Here is a 20,583-nt window from a genome sequence, read left to right on the forward strand (position 1 = left end):
TAGCAATCATCCAAATTTACAGAACATAATCAATAATAATAATAACAATCAATGAGGAAAAGAGAAATAAGTAGATGGAACGACAACAGTTATTATTTTATTTTTATTCTAAATTATTTTTGTTGTGTGATTTGTTGAAACAGCCAGGTTAAATTGAGCCACTGGGGGGGGGGGGGGGGGGGGTAGTTTTGATCTAACATACTTAAAATACTCAGGCCTAAAGTTAATAATTTGCATCAAGACACTCAGATTGACTTTTTCTAATTGTTTCTTCGTGATAAAAACCATCAACAAATGCCAAAAAGCATTTTTAGAATAAAAAAAAATACATAGCAAAAATTGGATTAACAGCAAAGAGGGGGAAACAAATGGAGAACTGATGAAGATGAGGAGATGGTGAAGATCTGGAAGGTCTTGCAGCCTTTTAATTATACATTAATTTCCATATGTGACACACAACAGAATTGACATTTTGCATTTATCACAATTCCAGAAGACAAAACGCTTGAGGTCAAACAGGAGTTTTAGATCGGACGTGACTGCCACCTTGTGGAGATGTTAAATTTTGTTTGTTTTTATTTTTTTTGTTTATATTTGAAGCGAACTTACATTTTAAATTCGTCCATTTATGTAATTGAGATTAAAAATATTTTTAAATTAATAAAAGGATCAAAGTTTTGGCAATCATCAAATTTAAGTTTAGTTTGAGTGACAGGTGATGCTTGAGCTCGCTCCTCCCCCACATTACATCATCGAGGCTCTGTCTGCGCAGCTGAGTCGCGCAGCTCCTTGTGGGCTGAGGCATGCACGCGCAGGCAGCAGACGCCGGTCAGTCCGCCGCGTGCGCGCGATCCGCCGCGGTCTGCTGACAGTAAACAGCGGCGGTTTGTAGGCGGGGCTTCCTCCGGCTGCTTATCTCGGCGTGCAGCGTCAAGCCGCTGTCGGTTCCGATAAGGAGGCGAGCTCGTTGTCTTCAGTCTCCTGCAGAACCTCTGCTCATCTGCTGGGTTTGGACCGGACCCCCAGCTGCAGGCCGCGCTGCAGCACAAAGGCGACACTGTAAGGTGCTTCCTATCAATTCCACTAATGACGCAGCACGCGCATGTTCTTTGTCCAGGAGAAATTCAAAATGTAATTAATCAATTATGACATCAACTAGCTGTCATCGACGTTTTTGTCCGCTAAAGAATCATGCAGTGACATCACTGGGATTTGAAACCAGCATTGGAACGTTTTAATGTACATTTTATTTGTATTTGCTGACAAAATACAATTGTTTATCATCTGTCTGTAACAAAACTACAGCTGACTTCAAAGGCTTCAAAAATAGATAACATTTCTATTAATAGACACACAAATGCATGCCTTATTGGGTTTATAAGACAAATAGTTGCCAGAATTTTGAGAAGTTCCAAACATCTGAAGACTTTTTCTGTTAAAAGTCCCTCTCCAGTCATCTTGTAATCCATTTTCTAGCATTATGCCAATTTGAGCCCAAATCAAAGAACTTGTATCATTTTCTATGACAGTTTGTGCAGAGCGGCAGAAGTTCACTAGAAATCCACGTCCGAGTTGTAGGCACAGAGCGACCCCGACCCCCCTTCCCGTCAACTATAACTGAGGGTTTGTCCCGACTGGATACTTTTGTTTGCTTAAAGTGAACCTGAGTTTGTTTCCCCTGACAATGCGGACCAATTTTTCAGTCTGAATACACCCAAGCGGGGCCTGCTCCGTTCTCCGCTCTCTGACCCGTTTTTCAAGGTGGTCTCGGCCCTTTTCCAGTCGGGCTGAGCTCCGATTCGCTCTGGGTTTCCTTATTCTGAAAAGAGTCTATGTGCTCTGAGCTGAACAACTGGACCTAAACGGTCACCGTAGCCGGTATAAACGTACATAAACATAAAATGACTCCATCTGATTGGTCAGTGATATAAAGGAGTCCATCCCATTGGTCAAATGCATAAAAGGGATTTATTTGATTTGTCAAATACTTTAAGCTACCATAAGATTGTTTTAGCACATTTAAGGTTAGCAATTTTCGCTGACTTTTGCGATATGCGAATTGCACTGCTTGATATCGCGATGATAAATGTGATTTCTTGAGCAGGCCTACTGCAGACGTTCAACATTGATCAGCAACATAACAAACATGATCTTTTTTTTAAACACAAATTTTTCGTCTGCTCCTGATTCACAACAATTTCTATAAAAAAATCCACCATCAGAAAAATGGAGCAAGAAAAGTCTTTAAATATGTGCAGTTTCAGTATTGTAGCTTGCATTTTTTATATTAATGTTTGTGTTATAGATTTTGTTCTTTAATGTAATACTTTAAAAAAATGCTGACATCCTTTTGAGCATTAAAAAACATAAAATTGGTGTTTTACAGGTTGAATCGTTACACGTGGCGCCATGATGACGATACGGCGAAGAGGCTGCAGTCCCCTCCTCTGCCTGTGGGCTTCACTTTTGCCTCTGGTCGCCCCACACGGTCAGATCCATCACGAGCCACATGTAGAGGGTTGGCCCAAACTGCTGCTTGTGTCCTTTGATGGCTTCCGCTGGGACTACATCGACCGCGTTCCAACGCCTAATTTCCGCAGCATCATGGACGAGGGAGTGAAGGTGGAGAACGTGGAGAACATTTACATCACCAAAACCCTTCCCAACCATCTGACTTTGGTGACGGGGCTGTACGCTGAGACGCACGGCATAGTGGCGAACGAGATGTACGACCCCATCCTGAATCAGTCTTTCTCCATGGAGACGGACAGCATCTATGACTCCAGGTGGTGGGAACAGGCCGTGCCCCTCTGGGTGTCAGTTCAGAAAGCTGGAGGGCGGAGTGGGGCGGCAATGTGGCCAGGGTCAGACGTGAAGATCCACGGCACGTACCCCAGTCAGTATCTGGAGTACAACTCCTCCGTCTCCTTTGAAACCAGAGTGCAGAAGATCATTGAGTGGTTTTCTGCTCCTGAGGAGGAAGCGGTTGATTTTGGAGTTCTGTATTGGGAGGAGCCTGATGAAAGTGGGCACACCTTGGGTCCTCAGAGTCCCCTGATGGATGCGGTCATCGCAGGGATCGACGAGAAGCTTGGCTTCCTTTTGAATGAGCTAAAGAGGTCTGGGCTGGATGAGAAAGTGAATCTCATAGTAACGAGTGACCATGGGATGGCACAGCTCTACCCGGAGAAGATCATAGAACTGGACGAGTATGTGGAAAGAGACACGTACAGCTGGGTGGACAAGAGCCCAGTGGTGGGAATTCTGCCCAAAGAAGGTAAAAGCACTTAAAGCTGCCAACGGCGTTGTATGTTTGCTTGCCCTTGGTGTCCCTCTTTGACGCACAAACACTGGCTGAGCAGCCGATGCACGCCCCTCCCTCTCCACTTCTGCCCCTGGCACCCTGGTCAGCGCTGCTTGCGGTGAAAATAAAATAAAGCTTGTTTTGCCATTTGTTCATGTATCGCAAGTTATATTGGCATTGCAATATTGATCGCTAATATCGCAAATTCAGAGTTTTCCTCATATCGTGCGGGCTTACAGCCCACCGTTTCTTTCCGAAGAGTTAGAAGGAGATCGATCATAAATCCAAGGAGGATTAATTTGTAAGTTGATAGTTTCTTCTTTTTTTTTTTTTAAGGAAAATCCAAGATGGTGGCGTCTTTCTTAGGTCAAAGGTCAACAAAACTTCCGTTGTGGTTGTAGACGTAATCTGGCAGCATGTGTGTGAAGTTTCATGAAGATCGCTCGAACAACATTTTTCATTTTTTCCATATTGTGGGAAAGTGTGAAAATCCTTAAATCGGACGATTTGCCACAGATGGCCACCAAGCCGTAGGTCCTGTGGCTATCCCATAATAATTGCAACAATTGGACAACATCGACGGGTGTCTTGGTTTTTTAGTTTTGTGGATTTGAAAATACTTTGGCCCCATTCCTTTATTTGACGTTTTTTCTCCCTCTGTGATGTCGTCATTTTTTCTGGGACAGAATAACATCGGAAATAACGCATAAAATCAAACCGTGAGAGAACTTAATGCAAAAAATAAAAACTGACTTTTACTTTTAAATTTAAATGGTTCCAAAACTATACAACAAACATCTCCCCACGTTTGAATCTCTCTAAAGTCGTCATCTGCGTGTTGACTTGTCTCCTAGGGAAGCTTGAAGAGGTCTACAGTTTGCTTGTGGACGCAAACCCCAACATGGTGGCGTACAGGAAGGAGCACATCCCAGAGCGCCTCCATTACCAGCACAACGTCAGGATCATGCCCATCCTGTTGGAGGCCAAGGAGGGCTGGACCATCATGCAGAACAGGACCGAACACTTCATGTGTATGTTCTCACACCTCATAGAGATATTTTTATATAGATTTCACACACCAAGCTCTCACTTGCTCTAATAATAACTTCACAGGATGTTTATTTCTGTTCCTGATCAAAAGTGAGCACTAAGACGTTTTTTCAAGAAAGACAGTTTGATTTCAACTTATTATGATCTATGATTTTCTTTCATTTTTTCCCAACAAATGTTCACACAGCAAAACTCAGTCTCAATTTATACCTTTAACAGAAACACTATTAAATTTTAAAATGAGTTCTTACCGCTTGAAGATTATTCTTTCTTGTTTCAAACAAACAATGAAGTAACCATAGTTAGCTTTGTACATTACTAGCACAGTATGAAGACTAACAAGATTAAAGAACAACTGAACAACTGAATTTTTCCGTAAAGTAAAAAAGGATTTTGTTTTGTTTTTAAAAGTATTTATAAATATTTTAACACAATAAGTGGCGTATGGTAAAATGAGAGAACCCTATTGTATCTATAGAGTCGTTTTCTTTTACAAGTACTTAGATTAATGTAGTTTAGTAAATATTTTTGCTTGTATACAAGTTCAAATAATCTTCTAGGACTATTTGAAATAATTACTCCAAGAAACTTGTTTTTATAAACTTCCTAGTATGACATAATTTCTTGTTACTGGTAAATCAACTTTGGTTTTCATTAGCCAACTACTAATTAGTATGACGAATTACGTTTTGTTTAGATTGAGATCAGACCATATTTTCAGTCGGTTTAGTCTTATTCAGAAGCTGAGCCACGTTTTCATTTGAGGAATAGAAGGTGGTATCATCTGCAAACAAAATATTTGACCAAATCAGAATTCATTTCTACACTGAGCTTGTGAATCGGACATCAGTGTTACAGAATCCATGACTTTTAAATTTCCTAATACAAGATGTTTGTGTCATTTACTCAGTGGGAAACCACGGCTATGACAACACCCTACGCAACATGCAGCCCATTTTTGTGGCTCGTGGGCCAGGCTTTCAGCAGAACTATGTCAAGTCCTCCATGCGCTCTGTTGACCTGTACCCCCTGATGTGCCACATCCTGTCCATCCGTCCCCTACCAAACAACGGCTCCCTTCTGAACGTCCAGGACCTTCTCTCATCACAGCCAACCCCTTTGGCCCCTACTCCAGCCCACCCTTCTGGTCCTCCAAAGCCTAGCAGGTACTCCTACGCGCCGGTTGTGGGCTCTTTCATTGGTGTCCTACTGGTGCTGGGCTTTCTGGTGGTCTACATCATAGTAGTGACTCTAAATCAACAGCCAGTGCTAAAACACAGGAGCTGGGAGATGTCGCAGCCCTTACTGCAAGAAGACATACAACTGTAGCTGAGGAAGCTGAAAGAATGTCACTCAGTATTCAGTGAACTCAGTAACTCAGTATTTTGCAGAAGTATTCCTTAAATATTTCTCATTCCCTAACAGGCTGTGCTGCTCTTTCTATTGATTTGTAAGGAAGAGAACCTGCAGAAACCTCATCATCTAATGTAGCGATAAGCGTTGAAGTAGAGATGCATTTAAGGAATTTACTTCTGGTACAGACTTAATCTTTTCTTGGGTTTTTAGTGGCTTTGCTTTGATTGTGAATTTCTCAACATTATCATAGTCAGTAGGTGAAGAATCATTGTAGTTCTAAAACGTGTGCAGCTTATTTGGTGACCGAAACTATGACTTTTAAAAAAGAGAAATCAGAGGAGGACTACGTCCAAAGTAAGCTTTGTCGCCAAAAGTGTGACTTTCCTTATGGGCCAGTTCATGTTTTCTAAGTATTCCCAGGGGTCTTGCAGGAAGCCCCCTTATGGAGCTTGGACAAATCAAAAACTTTTTTTTTTTATTGCTCCAGTTGATTATTTCCTTTCCTGCGCAAACAAGTCAAACGTTATGCTTTAGATTGTCCTTTGTGACTTGACTGGTGTGGCATCTCTTCCTGCTTGGCTGCTAATGTGATCTCCATGACGACCAGCAGACTTGAGTCAGTGGTGCATTTAAGATGTAGCATTATTTCCTTGTTTTTCTACGTCTCAAAAGGGAAATATGCAGAAGGGACGTAAACTTCTTCCACAACCCCTCCTAATCTTGTGGGCAATGTGGTCGATGCTAGCATTAAAGCCTTAGTCGAAACTCCCCTTATGGGTGGATACGGGCTGTCTGTGGGTATAAATGGGTTGAATGGGTCACAGAGGTTTCCTCACAAGAAATATCAATATCAAGGTCTTTGCCATCCAACGGGTACTTACAAATTACCTGCAAACTATGCGTGCTGCATTTATGGGTGATAAATAAGGGGCTGTTTCTTTACCAACGACTAAAGTGTAGCGTATGGACACCGTATGACACCTATACACATGCGATATAAGTGCTTGTAACTTACATCAGCATGATGTCCTTTAAAGAGATCTTACGAGCCTCAAAGGAGCTGTAAGACACACCCACCCGCCATTTACGATGCTGTCATGTCTGAAGCAGTAGAAAGCTGCCTGATAAAGAACAAACCGTATGTTGATTTAAAGGAAGGTGGTGAAATCCAGAAATTGGTATGGTTAGTGGTCAGTGCTGTCCAAAAGTTGAAGGTTAACCAAGGGAATGAGCAACTTGGAAGAGGAAGACAACTAGAATCAGTAACGTTTAAGAGGCCAGAGTAATCTCTTCATGGGCTCAATGCCTCATGATGTTAGTTGATGAACTGGCAGGTGAGGGCTGGCAAAACAGTCTTAAAAAGACCCATGGTTAGATGGGTTGCAGGTGTATGTGGAGTAATGCAGCACACCTGTGGGGACAAAATTGAAAAACAACAGAAAAGGCCAGAAGATAAGACAAGTAGCAATGACCAGAAGAGGGAGACAGAAAGACAGGGACCTGACAAACCACGACAGTTGTGGCCGCTCCTGTCTGCGACCCTCTTTGGGCCTGTACAACCCAAAAAGCTGCAGCCCTCATACAGGTGCAGGGGACTAAGGCTTAAGGGGAAGGGGAAGATTTGCATGGTCTGACCACACGCAGGATCCAAAACCACTTGGTAGAAACCATGAACTGGCTTTTATGATCATACCACAGGTAGGTAAGATTGTTGTTTTGAGCAGGGACAACAGCAACAGTTGATGAAATGGGGAAAACTGTGCAAACCCTCAGACAATCCTGCCTTCATGGCATTCAAAGTTACGCAAACCTGAAGTGTCGGACAGGATCCAGACCCCGAGCCTTCTCTCTACTTTCCTGAACGTTTTGCAAGTTGCAGAAATTGTGATCAGACTGCACAACAGCAGCTTTCGGAAGCATTTAATTCAGCTGACATTTTCAAATCTATGCAACGCAGATTTGTATGTCACAAAGTAAAGAAGAACCAAAGTCTTTTTACTCCCACTGAATTAAGACTAAACTTCCAACGCTGTGATTACTGTAGAGTATTCTGAGAGTTTCGTGAAACATGCCGTGGTCACTGTTGCTTCTAAGTATTTGCAGGAAATAAGTGTTCAACTGAAGACTCACGCCTTGCTCAATGAGCTGATAACATCACCTTTAGGAAGCTACCATTAGCCTTTAAACTGAACGTAGAAAATCTCTTTAGAGTGTTCATTTCTTTGTGTGTCATTCTGTCTTTTGTGGAGTTTGTACTCTTGTACTGCCCTCATCTGCATCGGCTGTCCCCACCATCGCCATCATGTTTGTAAAATGTGAAGTGCAATTGCTCAGCAAGCTGTCGTAGAGATTTTAGCTTTCGTTGTTTGGTTGATAAAAACTTCTTTTTGGGCATGAGTTGCAGGATTTTTGCACTACTGGGTTGGAGGAGCGTGAAGGGGTAATCGGTGGTGGCTTTTTAAGGACAAGTGGCCTGTAATTTGCACTTATAGTTTGCTGTTGCTGTTTTAAACAAAGTACTGTACGTTTGTCCTGCTTTAAAGACCCACTCCGATTAAATCGAGATTAAAAATGTATTTCCAAGTATTTCTTTATCCAAATTGATGTGAATCAGGAGTAGACAACAAAATACAAGTAATAATAAGCTACCGTCCCGTCCACAACTCGGGGGTAAATTTCTGATGAACTCCTGTGCAGAAACTATGTCCTAGAAGTTTTTGAATAAAAATGGCATAATCATAATTACCCCTGAGAATGCTTTGAAAATAGATCAAAAGATAATCGGAGTGGGACTTTAAGCCTTTTCAATTAGCTTAACTTTAGAAGTAAGAAAAAGATGTCGAATCCAAATTGATTCACATATTTTCAGCACCTTAAATGCACCTGCTGTAATCCTGCCCTAAAAAAAAGACAGACATCACTGTGATAAACACTTTATACACAAATTGAAAGCATTTATATGTCAATTTTTGGATCATTTTAACCTTTTTAAGTCAGAGGTGTCGTCTGATAGATCCCCTCAATTTGTTGGGAGATGGAAAATGATACCAGAATATATTTCAAAGTACCTGATCCTGAGATATTTGACACAAAAGAGATGTATAATTTTAATATTTCCTTGGATTTGAAATGTGGATCTTTAATATCACTGATAAATAGCTATCTTTGCCATGTTGGTGCAGCTGTAAAGTCTTCTGAAAATAAAAAGGACTTATTAAAAAACTTTGTTCCTCGCTTGTTCACTGAACCCAAACGTCCTTGAAGGTGCAGGCCTCAGTTTCAGCATTATTCCTGCGTTAGCACGTAGGATCAAAGGTCAGTGAGGAGCTATCATTGGAGTTTGCCCGTGCGCTCAGTCAGTCAGAAGCAAACGGACAGACTGTGTGCACAGCTCCAGAGCTCTTTCTCCAACTATTCACCAACATGGAGAGGATCTATGAACGCATTGATCAGGAGGACGTCCAGACGGAGCTCCGGGATGGAGCTGACAATGAGCCCCAGTATGAGAACACAAAGGAACCTGTTTATGAGAACTCAGGCGAGGTGGAGGAACAGCTGTACAGCAAGGTGCAGATCCACACATCTGCAAAAGAAGAGCCCAACTCCCCGGGAATCAAGATCGAGGAGAAACGCAGATCCTCATCCTCCTCATCCAGCGACCTTGACGAAAAAAAAGCAGAGGAGGATAAGGTGGAAGTTGTGGAGGAACTGCAGCAAACTGTGGACGAGGAGAGCTCCAAGGTGATCAAGGAGAGCGATGAAGAGCTCGTTGAGAGCGGGGAAGGGGCTGAGAAGATCCCCAAAGTTCACGAAATGATAGAACGGGCACTCAAAGAGAGCAAAAATGTGTCTGAGAAGATCTCCGAACCCCACGAAGAAAATGAAGACGGAATCGAGGAGAGTGGAGAAGTCCAGAACAGATCCAGACATTCATCTGTCTCTTCTCACAATTCATCAACTCATGGCCACCCGTGCGACGACCCGCCTGTCCAACCGAAGAACTTGGATGAAAACCCAGAAGATGGGACGCTGATGGTGTGCGACACTGACCTGAAGCCCGACCAGCCAGAAGACTGCAGCCTGAAAACTCTGGAGAACGTCACTTTAGAGGATCAGAGGAAGGCGTCGGAGGATCCAAGCCCACCTGACATCTGTCTGTACGTGAAGGTAAGCAGAAAAGGTCTCACAGTAGAAGGTCCAAACAAATTCCATATTTTTTTAAAACACTGTAAACCTGAGTCAAAACATCTTATAGAAAATGTTTGTGTCATAAATTTACTCATTTTCATGTCATAAAAATAAAACACCATGAAGCTCAACTTATTATTAATTTAGGGGAATCAATATAACTACTTCATAAATATTTTATTTCCCTTTTTAAAGGTGGTGAACGGCTCTGGTTGAGACATTTTCTTTTTTTTCTCTCACTGACTTTTATCCAGTAACCACCTGGTCTAATCATTAAGCTGTTTTCCAAAATACCAGAGTGATCAGGGTTACGCTGGAAAAAAACACATGGTTCAAAAGCAGTGAAAAAAATGTAATCATTTCCATAAAATGTAGATGAAAAGAAATCTGCCAATAGATAAATTAATCTCTGTTTCTTAAAAAAAGTTGACCTTTTAAGACTAAATGCAATCCTAAAATAATCTATAAGCATTCATATTTAGGTATACTACTCTGGTAATGGGAATTATTATGTCCTAAGATAACCGTGCATTGTTAAAAATGTTTCACATCTCTAAAGTTGGTACAATTCCAGACTTGCTTTTCTTTTTTCCCCTATTTTAAAAGTTACAATAGTCCGTTTATCCTTATATCTAGACCAATTGAAAAAAGACTAGAATTAGGTTTTACGATAAAGTTGTCAATATTTTGTGTAAATTTGTGTTAAAAAAACAATTTTGATTAAAGATATTACTTAAAATAAGATGTTTTCAAGATCAAATGACTCAACAAGATATTCAAGATTTAGATTCTTGCAACAAATTTACACATCTTACTAAAAAGTCTGTAGAAAAGTTAACATTATCTTATATTAACTGCAATTAGATGATTAAACTAGAAACTAGGCACAAATACTTACATTTGGTGTGTTTTTTTCCCCATTTTTTTTTTTTTTTGCTTTCTTGTTTGTTTGTTGTGCAGGAAGAGGGGAATTTCTGCGGCCTGAACAGAAAAACCTTATCATGGTTAAGATTGATGAGACATATTTATGAAAACGTCTATTTTTAGTACTGTTTATATCTATCAAGATATAAAAGAAATGCCAAATTATGGCTGTTATCTGACTTTGTAGATTAGCAGAATGTTGTTATTGAACAGTTTGTTAATAATACACTTTTTATAGATAATTTTAAACTCACAGGAATTTACAATGCCTTCCTACACCTATACTTACCAGCAGGCGTTTGACTGCATTTGGCGTCCATTTAAGGACGACAGCTGCAAACATTTTACTCCTCAGTTGTTTAATATTTTTATTTTTATACATCACTTCAGTGAAACCCCCACCTAATATTGGTCTATTACTGCAAAGCACACCCTGTTGATATTATTTTAATGTATTTATTTCAATTTATTAATGAGTTTTAATCAGTAATCTGAGCTCATTATTACCATAAATGGGCATTATTGTGGAAGACCGTGTTATCTGATGTGATTATAAAACAATTATGATAAAAAAAGAGACAATGATTCAACTTGGAAGTGATAATATCTGGGTTTTACTGCTTCTGTCCCCCTCTTGTTTTTTCTTATCTGAATTAATCGGAGCCACAGGTGGATGGCTTTGGTAGGAGGGGCGGAGCTCACCTGCAGGTGCTGACAGCACTCGGAGGACCAGTCAGTCACTCTGAAACAGTCTGCTAAACGCCAGCAAGTGTTTTTGACTGCAGCATCCACCATTTTAATGCATATTAATATAGGATTCAGGGATCTATAGTGCATGTTGTTACTTAAGAGGCATGATGATGCTCAAAAAACATTTGGATAACCTATTAGCAGGCCGTGTTAACACTGGAAACACTCCCATTCACCTTCACTCAGGGGAGATAAGAATGTCTGTTACTGTTTGATGCTCAGAGTGAATGATTAGCCCAAGGAGTCTGGGACTTAGGTTCTGCTTTGTTTCAGAAGGACACACAATTCAAAGCTGCTCCTCAAAGTTCCAGAAGACAAATATCCATAAATGATCAAACAAAGATCAGCAAATCACATGGATATGCCGTCAAATCCTGGGGAAACTGGGAGAAAAACTAACAAAAAGGGGATATAGGAAGCACTCTGCAGCTAAAATATTATATAAAATAAAATATATATAATTTTTGTGCCAACCCCCCCCCCCCCCCACTATAATTAAAACATAAAGTAAAAAATAAAAATATATATAACGGACATTTCAAAACGCATCTTTGGTTGCAAATACTTTTTAAAAATTAAAGGCGGAAGCGGCATTGTATGACCCCCCCTGCCCTCATCATATCCCTGTCACCCCCGCTTTACCTGCCCTCACTGGCTACATCCCACCCTTCACTCTCTCCCCCTGCCTAGCCATCCTGGTCAAATCTGCATATGACAAATTCATGAAAAAAACAAACCACACCTTTTTTTTTAAAAAATGGCAGTTTGTCTGTTGGTTTATCTCCATAGCAACCATTTCTTTTTGGGGTCGCCTGAATGTGACAAACAGATTTATACAAGTTTTAGAAAAATCGCCAACAGTAAGCCTTTGGATTTCCTTAGCAACTGAGGTTTTTGTTAACCGTGGCCACATCCCCAAAATGTCCATATCTTGTATTACATTGTGTCGCTAAGGTTGAGCCAACGATTCATGCCATACATTTTCACAATAAGGCCACTTTTGTGAAATTGCCACGCTAATACCGTAAAAAGAGCTGCAAAATCTAAAACCAACATTTTCCCCCAAGTAGCTTCCCAATGACACTCGGGGAGTTAAGAGGCAATAGATGAAAATCCCTAGAAGGAGTTTAAACTTGTAGCAGGCACTTAAATTAAAATTGTAGCTCAATTTACTTTCTTGTCCCTTTAGGGGCTCCGTACACGACTGCTGCAGGACATAGTAACATTTTCCTCTCATATACAAGACCTATGTGTATTTTTGGGGGGGTCTAATAATTAATTTAAGCTGCGTATTGGTGTGTCAACCAGTAGAGGGAGCTCTCCTGTCAATAGGGACTTTTGAAGATGTTCAGCATCTGATTTTTTTAAAGATGTTCAGCATCTGATTCTCTTTTCTCCCAGCTAAAATGATGCTTCCTCCCCTGCTTACTTTTTGTGTTTTTATTTTTATTTTAAAATGTGAAAAATCTCCTTCTGGTGAAGTAAATCTTTTCTGCTTCTATTTGCGAATCTGTTTCCTGACAGAAGCAGCAATATTTCTCAAAGGAATCTGCTCAAAAAGAGTCAAACACGCATCGGCATGAATTAAATATGGGCACTGCTGCCTCCATCAACCCCAGAACTCAGTGGCACGACAGTCGAGGGGACACAAAACCGACCTTTTCTAGCACCTTTTTAAAAAAAGGATATTTTTTCAGTTAGAAATGTACATTTTGAGAAGAAAACAAGATCATACATGTGGCTAAGTTCTTGGAGCGTTGTCTATTATTGGGTGTTTGGTTGCAGTGGGGAGAAGGGAGAGGATGCTGGGCTCCACCCCCCCACCCCCAGTATAGCCTGACACCTGCTTTGCACTGCTGTGTCAGAAAGATCCGCTCTGCATCTGGGTCCAAATCAGAGCCCACACTGACAGAATCTCACCTGGAAGACTCAATTGAGGGGGGAATTGACCTACAGGCAGCAGCGAGGATCAGAGATCCCTCCTGGAGAGAAGGGGGTCAGAATGAAAAGATCTGAGCTTTTATGTGGAGGATGCAGACTCTCAGGATAGAAACATCTTAAAAAGGCAATCAAAGGAGGACCTGGGGTCAAAGTCAAAACCGAGCAACATGTCCACAGACAGTAAAGAACCTGATATTGAACTTTTTGTGAAGGTAAGTCGGCAAGATTGTAAGGATTTTAGAGGCGAATATATCTGAACACCTTCACCTTGAGGATGTGTGTGTGATCAGGAAAGCTTGTGTAATCTAATAGTAAAGGTAGAGTTACGGCGCTCTCTGAGGTGACCCGGGATTGTGATGACAGAGAAAGCCTCATGTCAAATAAACTGGTCCCCAGTGTCAGGATTCTGCACAGCAATACTGCTTATAAATAGATGATTTAATCAGTAATTAATATTTTTATCACATTGAGTTAATTTGACTACTTTTGAAGAAGTTTGCAAAGTTTTTTTCAAACCAACCACATCTGCAAATAAAAAACAAATACGAAAAACTTCTTTTTCTAAACAAAATCCTGTAAAAGCTCAAAAAAATCGTGATTATTTGAAGCTTTTGCTTAGAAATGGGCTAAAAACACTAAAGCTGTTGTGAACTGGTTTTGTTCCTCGTAAAAATATACACTTTTTTTCTGCAAGTTATGCCCCGTTCATTACAAATTTTTCATTTCTGCAGCAGTTAATCCAGTTTACATTGAAAACTTCAACCCTAAAATTAGTGTTCTTCATCTTGCTGCCATCTGAGATGTGACCTAGATGAGTCCTGGACAGAAAATGCACAAATATAAGAAGAAAATATTGGTTTTGGCCCACTTTGGTGCATACATCTAACTTGCAGAATTCATTTATGAAGACTTTTGAGCAAAAATAATGATCACACATTTTACACTTTCCACCCCCTCCAAATATTAGTTTAAAATATTTAAAATTTAAATGTATTTTCTTGAAAACCTTTAAATAGCAATAGAGTTTTTCTCTAAAGCGGATCACTCAGCTGCATGTGTACGTCTAGTTGTGCTCCAGCTTTTGTCCTCCATGTTCCAGAAGCTTGCCGGTCATTATCCGTGGGTTGTGTATTTTGTTACCACCATGCAAGCGAGCCTGGCCACAAAAATGCAGAGTCACAAGCGTCGCAACACACAGGCGCCACATCAAAGGCTGGCTCAGCTGCTCCAGGACCGGCAGCTCATCTTTCTGGGTTTTACCCGCAGCTGCTTTATTCACAGCAGCACTTTTTTTTTATCATATATCTGCTTCTGTTTAACCACTTCATGTGGAGAACCAGAAAGTCTGACCGGATAACCAGGAGGTCAGTGCACCTGTGGGCCTCTGCGGGTCACATCCTGCACTTCTGCCCCAGCGGCCAACGAACCAGCTGATGGAATCAATATGCAGCTGATCAAGTATCACTGATCTGCATGCCGACACACGATATCACTGCACGAAGACGCAACTCCATCCGATTCCCTGAATTATGCAAACAGGAAGTTTCAGACGCTTTGGAGTAAACAGAAATGATAAACTGATCTGAAAAAAATGAAAGCATACATGCTAGCCACATGCTACCAAATACGTTTCCTCAGTGGTCAAACCCATTGTAGTTATCTATGAAATGGTGACTAAAACCAGAGATTTTTACTAGAAAAGCTCTTATAAAATTACAGAAAATGACAGTTAATTCTGTCCCAAAGCCGTCCTGGACAGATGGACCAGATTGTTTTTTTTTTCTTTCTTATGGCGCCTTTGAGCCACCACTACATAATCAAAAACTCACCTAATACCCGGTAAAAAAGGAATAAAAAACATCTGTTGCAAAGGAAATCCCCATAAGTTTACTTCAGTTGATTCTTCTAAAATTCACATAGACCTGTCCGTCACCTTTAGGTCACCATAAAATAAAATGGTTGCTGCGGAAATGAAACTAACAGAAAAGTATTGTTTTTTTGGTCACGTACAGCTGTGACCAGGTAGGTAGACGCAGAGGTGGGAGCGAGGGGAGTGTAGAAGCTGCTTAGCCAGTGACGCCGGGTCAAAAAGGGGTGGCGGGGGCACCTGTGGTTTTAATTGACTTTGTTTTCAATATTAAAAAGTAATCTGTATATGGTGTACACACTGATAACTCTCACGTAAGAAACATTAACTGAGGTGTGAGTGCAGTCAACTTTAGCAAAGAGTAAAAAACATGTTAGAAGATCAGATGAAGTATTGGGTAATTCAGTACTTTACTTATGGACCTGTCAGGTTGGGGGGGTGTTGATGGAGGAACCAAAATGCAGAGACGGAAAGTAGGTGGTTCCAAGTCAAAGGGGTTTTAATTCTAAATACAAAAAAAACAAATTATGTAAATGACAGCGTGGACCGGCACAGAGGACGGCAGAGACGAGACATATATACAAACAGGAGTGACAAGACACAGGTGACAACAATCAGGAGAGATTGGAACCAGGTAAGTCATACTCAAAAACAAAGACAAGCAGAAACCCTTCAAAATAAAACAGGAAGCAAAACTCTAATATAACAAACAAAAAAGCAAAAACTAAGACAAAAAACCCAAATCATGACAGGATCTCATTAGTGGATAAATAGCTGGTTAATTGTCTTTAAATGTGGAAAAAATTCAAAGATCCCTTAATCTCTGGGACAAATGTTTGATGGTTGTGATGCAGAATGTCATAAATCCGCCTTGCGTTTGTTTGTAGGCCGGCAGTGACGGAGAAAGCGTTGGGAACTGCCCCTTCTCTCAGCGTCTCTTCATGATCCTTTGGCTCAAAGGCGTCGTCTTCAACGTCACCACCGTCGACCTCAAAAGGTGGGCATTTCTCGAGAGGCTGCCGGGTGTGAAAAATGACTTTTTGGCGCTGACCTTTTGGTCCTCTGCTTTGCAGAAAGCCTACAGATCTGCACAACCTGGCCCCGGGGACACACCCTCCTTTCCTCACCTTTGATGGCGAAGTCAGGACAGATACCAACAAGATTGAGGAGTTTCTGGAGGCTACGCTCTGCCCTCCAAAGTAATTTTGCAACATTTTAGTTAAAATGTTTGAATATTTATACAATATTTTAACAGGAAAGGGAATGGGTTTTTGTTTCAGTGTAGAAAATGTTCAGATTAACTAAATCTGTCTTTTACAGCCTGCAAAGTTCTTTACATTAAAGTTGGACCTTAGCTTCAGAGAGCTTAGGCGGGATCAGCCAGCTCGCTGTGAGGCTGTAACACTGTTTAAACGTGAGCTCAGCTCCAGTCCAGGTGTTAATGCCGTCCAGATGTTTTGGCGTGATGGCACCTCCTGCCTTTGTGTGCTTAGGTATCCCAAACTGGCTGCCAGGCACAGAGAGTCCAACACAGCTGGAAATGACATCTTTGCCAAATTCTCAGCCTTCATCAAGAACACTAAACCCGAGGCCAACGACGGCAAGTTTCTCACATTTTCTCCCAGAAGACATCAGTAATTCTATGTTTCTCCACTAGGTGGTAGCAAAGTCAAATGTTTAAGAGCTGGCTGGTGTGCAGTGCTGCTCCACTGTGTGTCAGTTTTCATAGAACAGGGTCCCTCATGGATGCTTCTCTTCCTTCTGTCGTCAGCTCTAGAAAAAGGGTTGACCAAAGCCCTAAAGAAGCTCGACGACTACCTTAACAGCCCCTTGCCGGGTGAGGCCGATGCGAACGACTCAGAGGAGGGCTCCAGCAGGAGCTTCTTGGATGGAAACGAGCTCACGCTTGCAGACTGCAACCTCCTGCCCAAACTGCACATCGTCAAGGTAACGAAAAACACAAAAAATATGTCTGGATTAGGCAGCAAAACATTAAGAAGTTTAATTTTATTTCGAAGAACAACCACAAGCTTTTCATAAAATATCACACACACGTCACCAGGTTAAGTCTACAAGCACAACTGAAGTATCATTGACCTTCGACCTTTGTTAGAGGCCGCCATCTTGAATTAAAATAATAAAAATCACCTTTATTACCTTCTCCAAGTTAAATCTCCTCCTAGGGGTTTCTATTGCCTTCTAACTTCTCGAGCATCATTAGGAGGCTACTTGGGGAAAAAACTTTGGTTTTAAAGTTTGCATTGAAAGGCGTTGACATGGCAAGCTTGCATAAGTGGCTTTAGCCAAAATATTGGCTAAAGCTGACGGAAAAAACATTACATCCAATATGAACGTATAAGGAATGTGGGGGTGGTTAACAAAAAAAATCTCTGTTGCCAAAAGGAAATCTAAAAATTTGTTTTGCCGATTCTTCTAAAACTCACGTAGACCTGTTTGTCACTGCTAGGCAATCAAAATATAAAATGGTTGCTATGGAGATAAAACCCACAAATACTAACCCACACAGTCATGGGCTGAATGTAAGACATGAAGGCTAACATTGGCTGGACAACAGCTGCGTTGGAAAACGTCAAAAGGTGAATACTTTCATGCAGACTGATCTAAAGCAAAGAAAATCTATTTGAGCCACAGCAAACCTTCATACTATGAGAAAATCTGAACTGAATCTAAGTTCATTTAACAGTTAAAATGTAAAATTGATTGAAAAAAATCTAGGAAAGTTCATGTTAAAATTAAATTTGAACTCTTTCTTTGAAAGAGCTAATAAAAAATGGATTTCTAAGTAAGACCTAAGAAAAACAAAAACGTTCATGGATCTATTTGTCTGACAGTGGATGATCAGAATGGAGCAGAGCAGGAAGCTCGTGGCCCACTCCGGCATATTTTCTACACAAATACGATCTTTTTTAAATGGCATGTTTCATCTGCTCCTGTTTCACAACGATTTAAATGAAAAAATCACCAGAAATGCAATTTTGAGCTTAATTACCTTAATTATATATTTTGTTCATCATGAGAAAAATTCCAACAAGTTCATGTTTAAAACAGAAAAAGCATCATTTTCATCAGTGATTCTTTAGGTTTTGACTTTAGGAAAATCTAAGATTTTGTATTTTTATTTGTTTTTTCACTAAAAATTCTTTGGTTTTGTCCCTAAAATGAAAATAAAGACATGATTATATCTATATAAGCCAAAGTCAAAACTGAGTATTTTGGTATTCTTGTGTAAACAACAAAGAAAAAAAATGTTCACGTTTTTTGCTACACCTACAAGTTTTGTGTTTGGTTTCTATTTGCTGCTTTTATGTGAATTTTGTGGTGAAATTCGATTTATTCTCTGCTTTCTTACAATTTTTTTAAACCAAATAAATGGGATTTGCTGTGTCATTGGCAGAAACTCTGGTTTTTAATTGGTGTTTGATTTTTCTTTTACCACATTGATGAGATTTATCAATGTGACCTCCCTCTGGAAAAGCTTACACATGTTCTCCTTCTGTTTTAGGTCGTTGCTAAGAAGTATCGTAACTATGACATCCCAGCGGACATGAAGGGAGTATGGCGGTACTTGAACAAAGCCTACGCCCGTGATGAGTTCACCAACACCTGTGCTGACACCACCGAGATCGAGACCGCCTACAAAGACGTGGCGAGGAGACTGGCCAAGTAGCTCCCCGACTGAGCTTTGAAACAAAACCCTTCAGTCTAAAAGGAAAGAGTTGTGCACGTCACACCAACAGTCTTTTTGAAGCATCCTGATTGCAGTCATTTGGCACCCGTCGTTGGGGGGGGGGTTCAATGGGCAGACATGGCGAAACAGAAGCGGAGCAGGAGATCAATCAAACCTACTCGAGCAGCATCAAACGCCGACGCCGCCATAAAAGTTTTGACTTCTCACTCAAAAGTGATTGTGTCTGTATTTATTTCTCGTAACACAAAGGTCTCTTTCAGACAAACTCCGACACATGGCCAAATATTTTACTAGCTGCTGATGTCAAGGTCGTTCTCTTTATTTATTCCCAAATCCACAGAAGTCTAGTCTGACTCCAGTGTTTATTATCAATCTTTGGCTCCCGGGGAGACACCTTGTTTCATCTGTGATTGATGATTAATGCTAAATATGTGTTGAATATGACCCCTCTCAACCTGCAGCTTCATTTCGATCATCAATCATTACCCAAAGTATGACTCTCCTTATGCGTGTCTTGAGATTCACTCCGGCCTCCGGGAGTTTAAATAGAGACTTTCTCTCACTCTTTCAGCAAGAACAAACTCTGGCCAGAAGCAAAGGCTTTAACAGAACAAAGTTTGTGTTGGAACCGCTCGCTTGTATTCATCCACTGCATTCAAACGTGATATAGAACCCTTCAGAACATAGAAAAAAAAAAAACCCTCTTCCACTGGAGAATGAAATCCCATGCCAACGTCACTGATGGACTTATTCTGACAAATGCATCGCAGCTCCAGCAAAAAGCTTATTAGCGTTCACTCCAAGTATTGATTTTGTCTTAGGTTACCGCGTGATATTACAAATGGAGAGACTATTTATTTAGCAGTCCCAATCAGGCCTGATTGGGCAGAGCCATTAGTGCTGCGATGAAAAGCCTCTTCCAGGTCCAGGGTGGTCGGGAGCCCCGCCCTCCAGGTCACCAATGGAAAGATCTTTTCTTCCGCTGTGATGAGTCTATTTTAAAAACCCTGAGGTTTGAACGTTTCTTTGCCCGCAACGAGGAGAACGGAAACTCGTCTCCAGGCTTATCATCTTTGGCCGCCGCTGCAGCGAGACTTCCTTGAAGAGCCGTAATGCTCTTGTGTGGTTTGGACAAAAACATGATACGAAACTGGAGCGTGATGACTGAGAGGCTTGCTCAATGCAAAAGTCTGCAAATAAAATAATATTTTCACAGATCTGCTTCTGCCTTTTCTTTCCCGGTGACACGATCAGTCGGCGCAGATACTGTCAAGAAGGGAGGAATATCTCTGCGACAGCCAAGGTGCTCCAGAAAGAGTTAAGTGTGCTTGACTGAGCTGATCAAATCCAGGGGTGTAGGTTTGTTTCTCCATCCACAGCAGAGAGAGTGATGACCGCTGACAGGCTTAAATAGAGGCTTCCATGCCAAGGATCAAACGCCATCCCTCTTCTCCACTCTCTCATTAAGACGGAAAACCCGAACGCCGCCATCCG

At 41.0% G+C, this 20,583-nt stretch overlaps 2 protein-coding genes across 5 annotated transcripts; both read left to right on the forward strand.

The window, feature by feature from the left end:
* The first annotated feature begins 790 nt into the window (after window positions 1-790).
* Window positions 791-8,339, forward strand: enpp5 (ectonucleotide pyrophosphatase/phosphodiesterase 5). Of its 2 annotated transcripts, none has more exons than XM_020714880.3 (4): window positions 791-1,064; window positions 2,387-3,277; window positions 4,159-4,335; window positions 5,265-8,339. In XM_020714880.3, exons 2-4 carry the CDS (start codon window positions 2,410-2,412, stop codon window positions 5,681-5,683), a joined length of 1,464 nt encoding a protein of 487 aa, XP_020570539.1. In that variant the 5' UTR covers window positions 791-1,064; window positions 2,387-2,409; the 3' UTR covers window positions 5,684-8,339. The 2 variants fall into 2 exon arrangements, with proteins under 2 accessions (XP_020570539.1, XP_004083440.1); XM_004083392.5 differs by having other exon boundaries at window positions 792-1,059.
* A 707-nt stretch (window positions 8,340-9,046) lies between these two features.
* Window positions 9,047-20,308, forward strand: clic5b (chloride intracellular channel 5b). Of its 3 annotated transcripts, none has more exons than XM_004083342.5 (6): window positions 9,047-9,877; window positions 16,268-16,377; window positions 16,454-16,579; window positions 16,874-16,980; window positions 17,152-17,327; window positions 18,904-20,308. In XM_004083342.5, exons 1-6 carry the CDS (start codon window positions 9,134-9,136, stop codon window positions 19,066-19,068), a joined length of 1,428 nt encoding a protein of 475 aa, XP_004083390.1. In that variant the 5' UTR covers window positions 9,047-9,133; the 3' UTR covers window positions 19,069-20,308. The 3 variants fall into 3 exon arrangements, with proteins under 3 accessions (XP_004083390.1, XP_020570538.1, XP_078799324.1); XM_020714879.3 differs by lacking the exon at window positions 9,047-9,877 and adding an exon at window positions 13,435-13,725; XM_078943198.1 differs by lacking the exon at window positions 9,047-9,877 and adding an exon at window positions 15,719-16,014.
* The last annotated feature ends 275 nt before the right edge of the window (window positions 20,309-20,583 follow it).

This window comes from Oryzias latipes, chromosome 24 (assembly GCF_053564925.1).
Source record: "Oryzias latipes strain Hd-rR chromosome 24, Olatipes_Hd-rR_3.1".
Classification (NCBI taxonomy): domain Eukaryota; kingdom Metazoa; phylum Chordata; class Actinopteri; order Beloniformes; family Adrianichthyidae; genus Oryzias; species Oryzias latipes.

Excerpts from the sequence above, each read along its gene's own strand:
- clic5b (XM_004083342.5), top strand. The coding sequence starts at position 9,134 with ATGGAGAGGATCTATGAACGCATTGATCAGGAGGACGTCCAGACGGAG. Across the intron at positions 16,378-16,453 it reads ACCACCGTCGACCTCAAAAG|AAAGCCTACAGATCTGCACA; the intron begins GTGGGCATTTCT and ends TCTGCTTTGCAG. Across the intron at positions 16,580-16,873 it reads GCTACGCTCTGCCCTCCAAA|GTATCCCAAACTGGCTGCCA; the intron begins GTAATTTTGCAA and ends TTGTGTGCTTAG.
- enpp5 (XM_020714880.3), top strand. The coding sequence starts at position 2,410 with ATGATGACGATACGGCGAAGAGGCTGCAGTCCCCTCCTCTGCCTGTGG. Across the intron at positions 3,278-4,158 it reads GGGAATTCTGCCCAAAGAAG|GGAAGCTTGAAGAGGTCTAC; the intron begins GTAAAAGCACTT and ends CTTGTCTCCTAG. Across the intron at positions 4,336-5,264 it reads CAGGACCGAACACTTCATGT|TGGGAAACCACGGCTATGAC; the intron begins GTATGTTCTCAC and ends TCATTTACTCAG.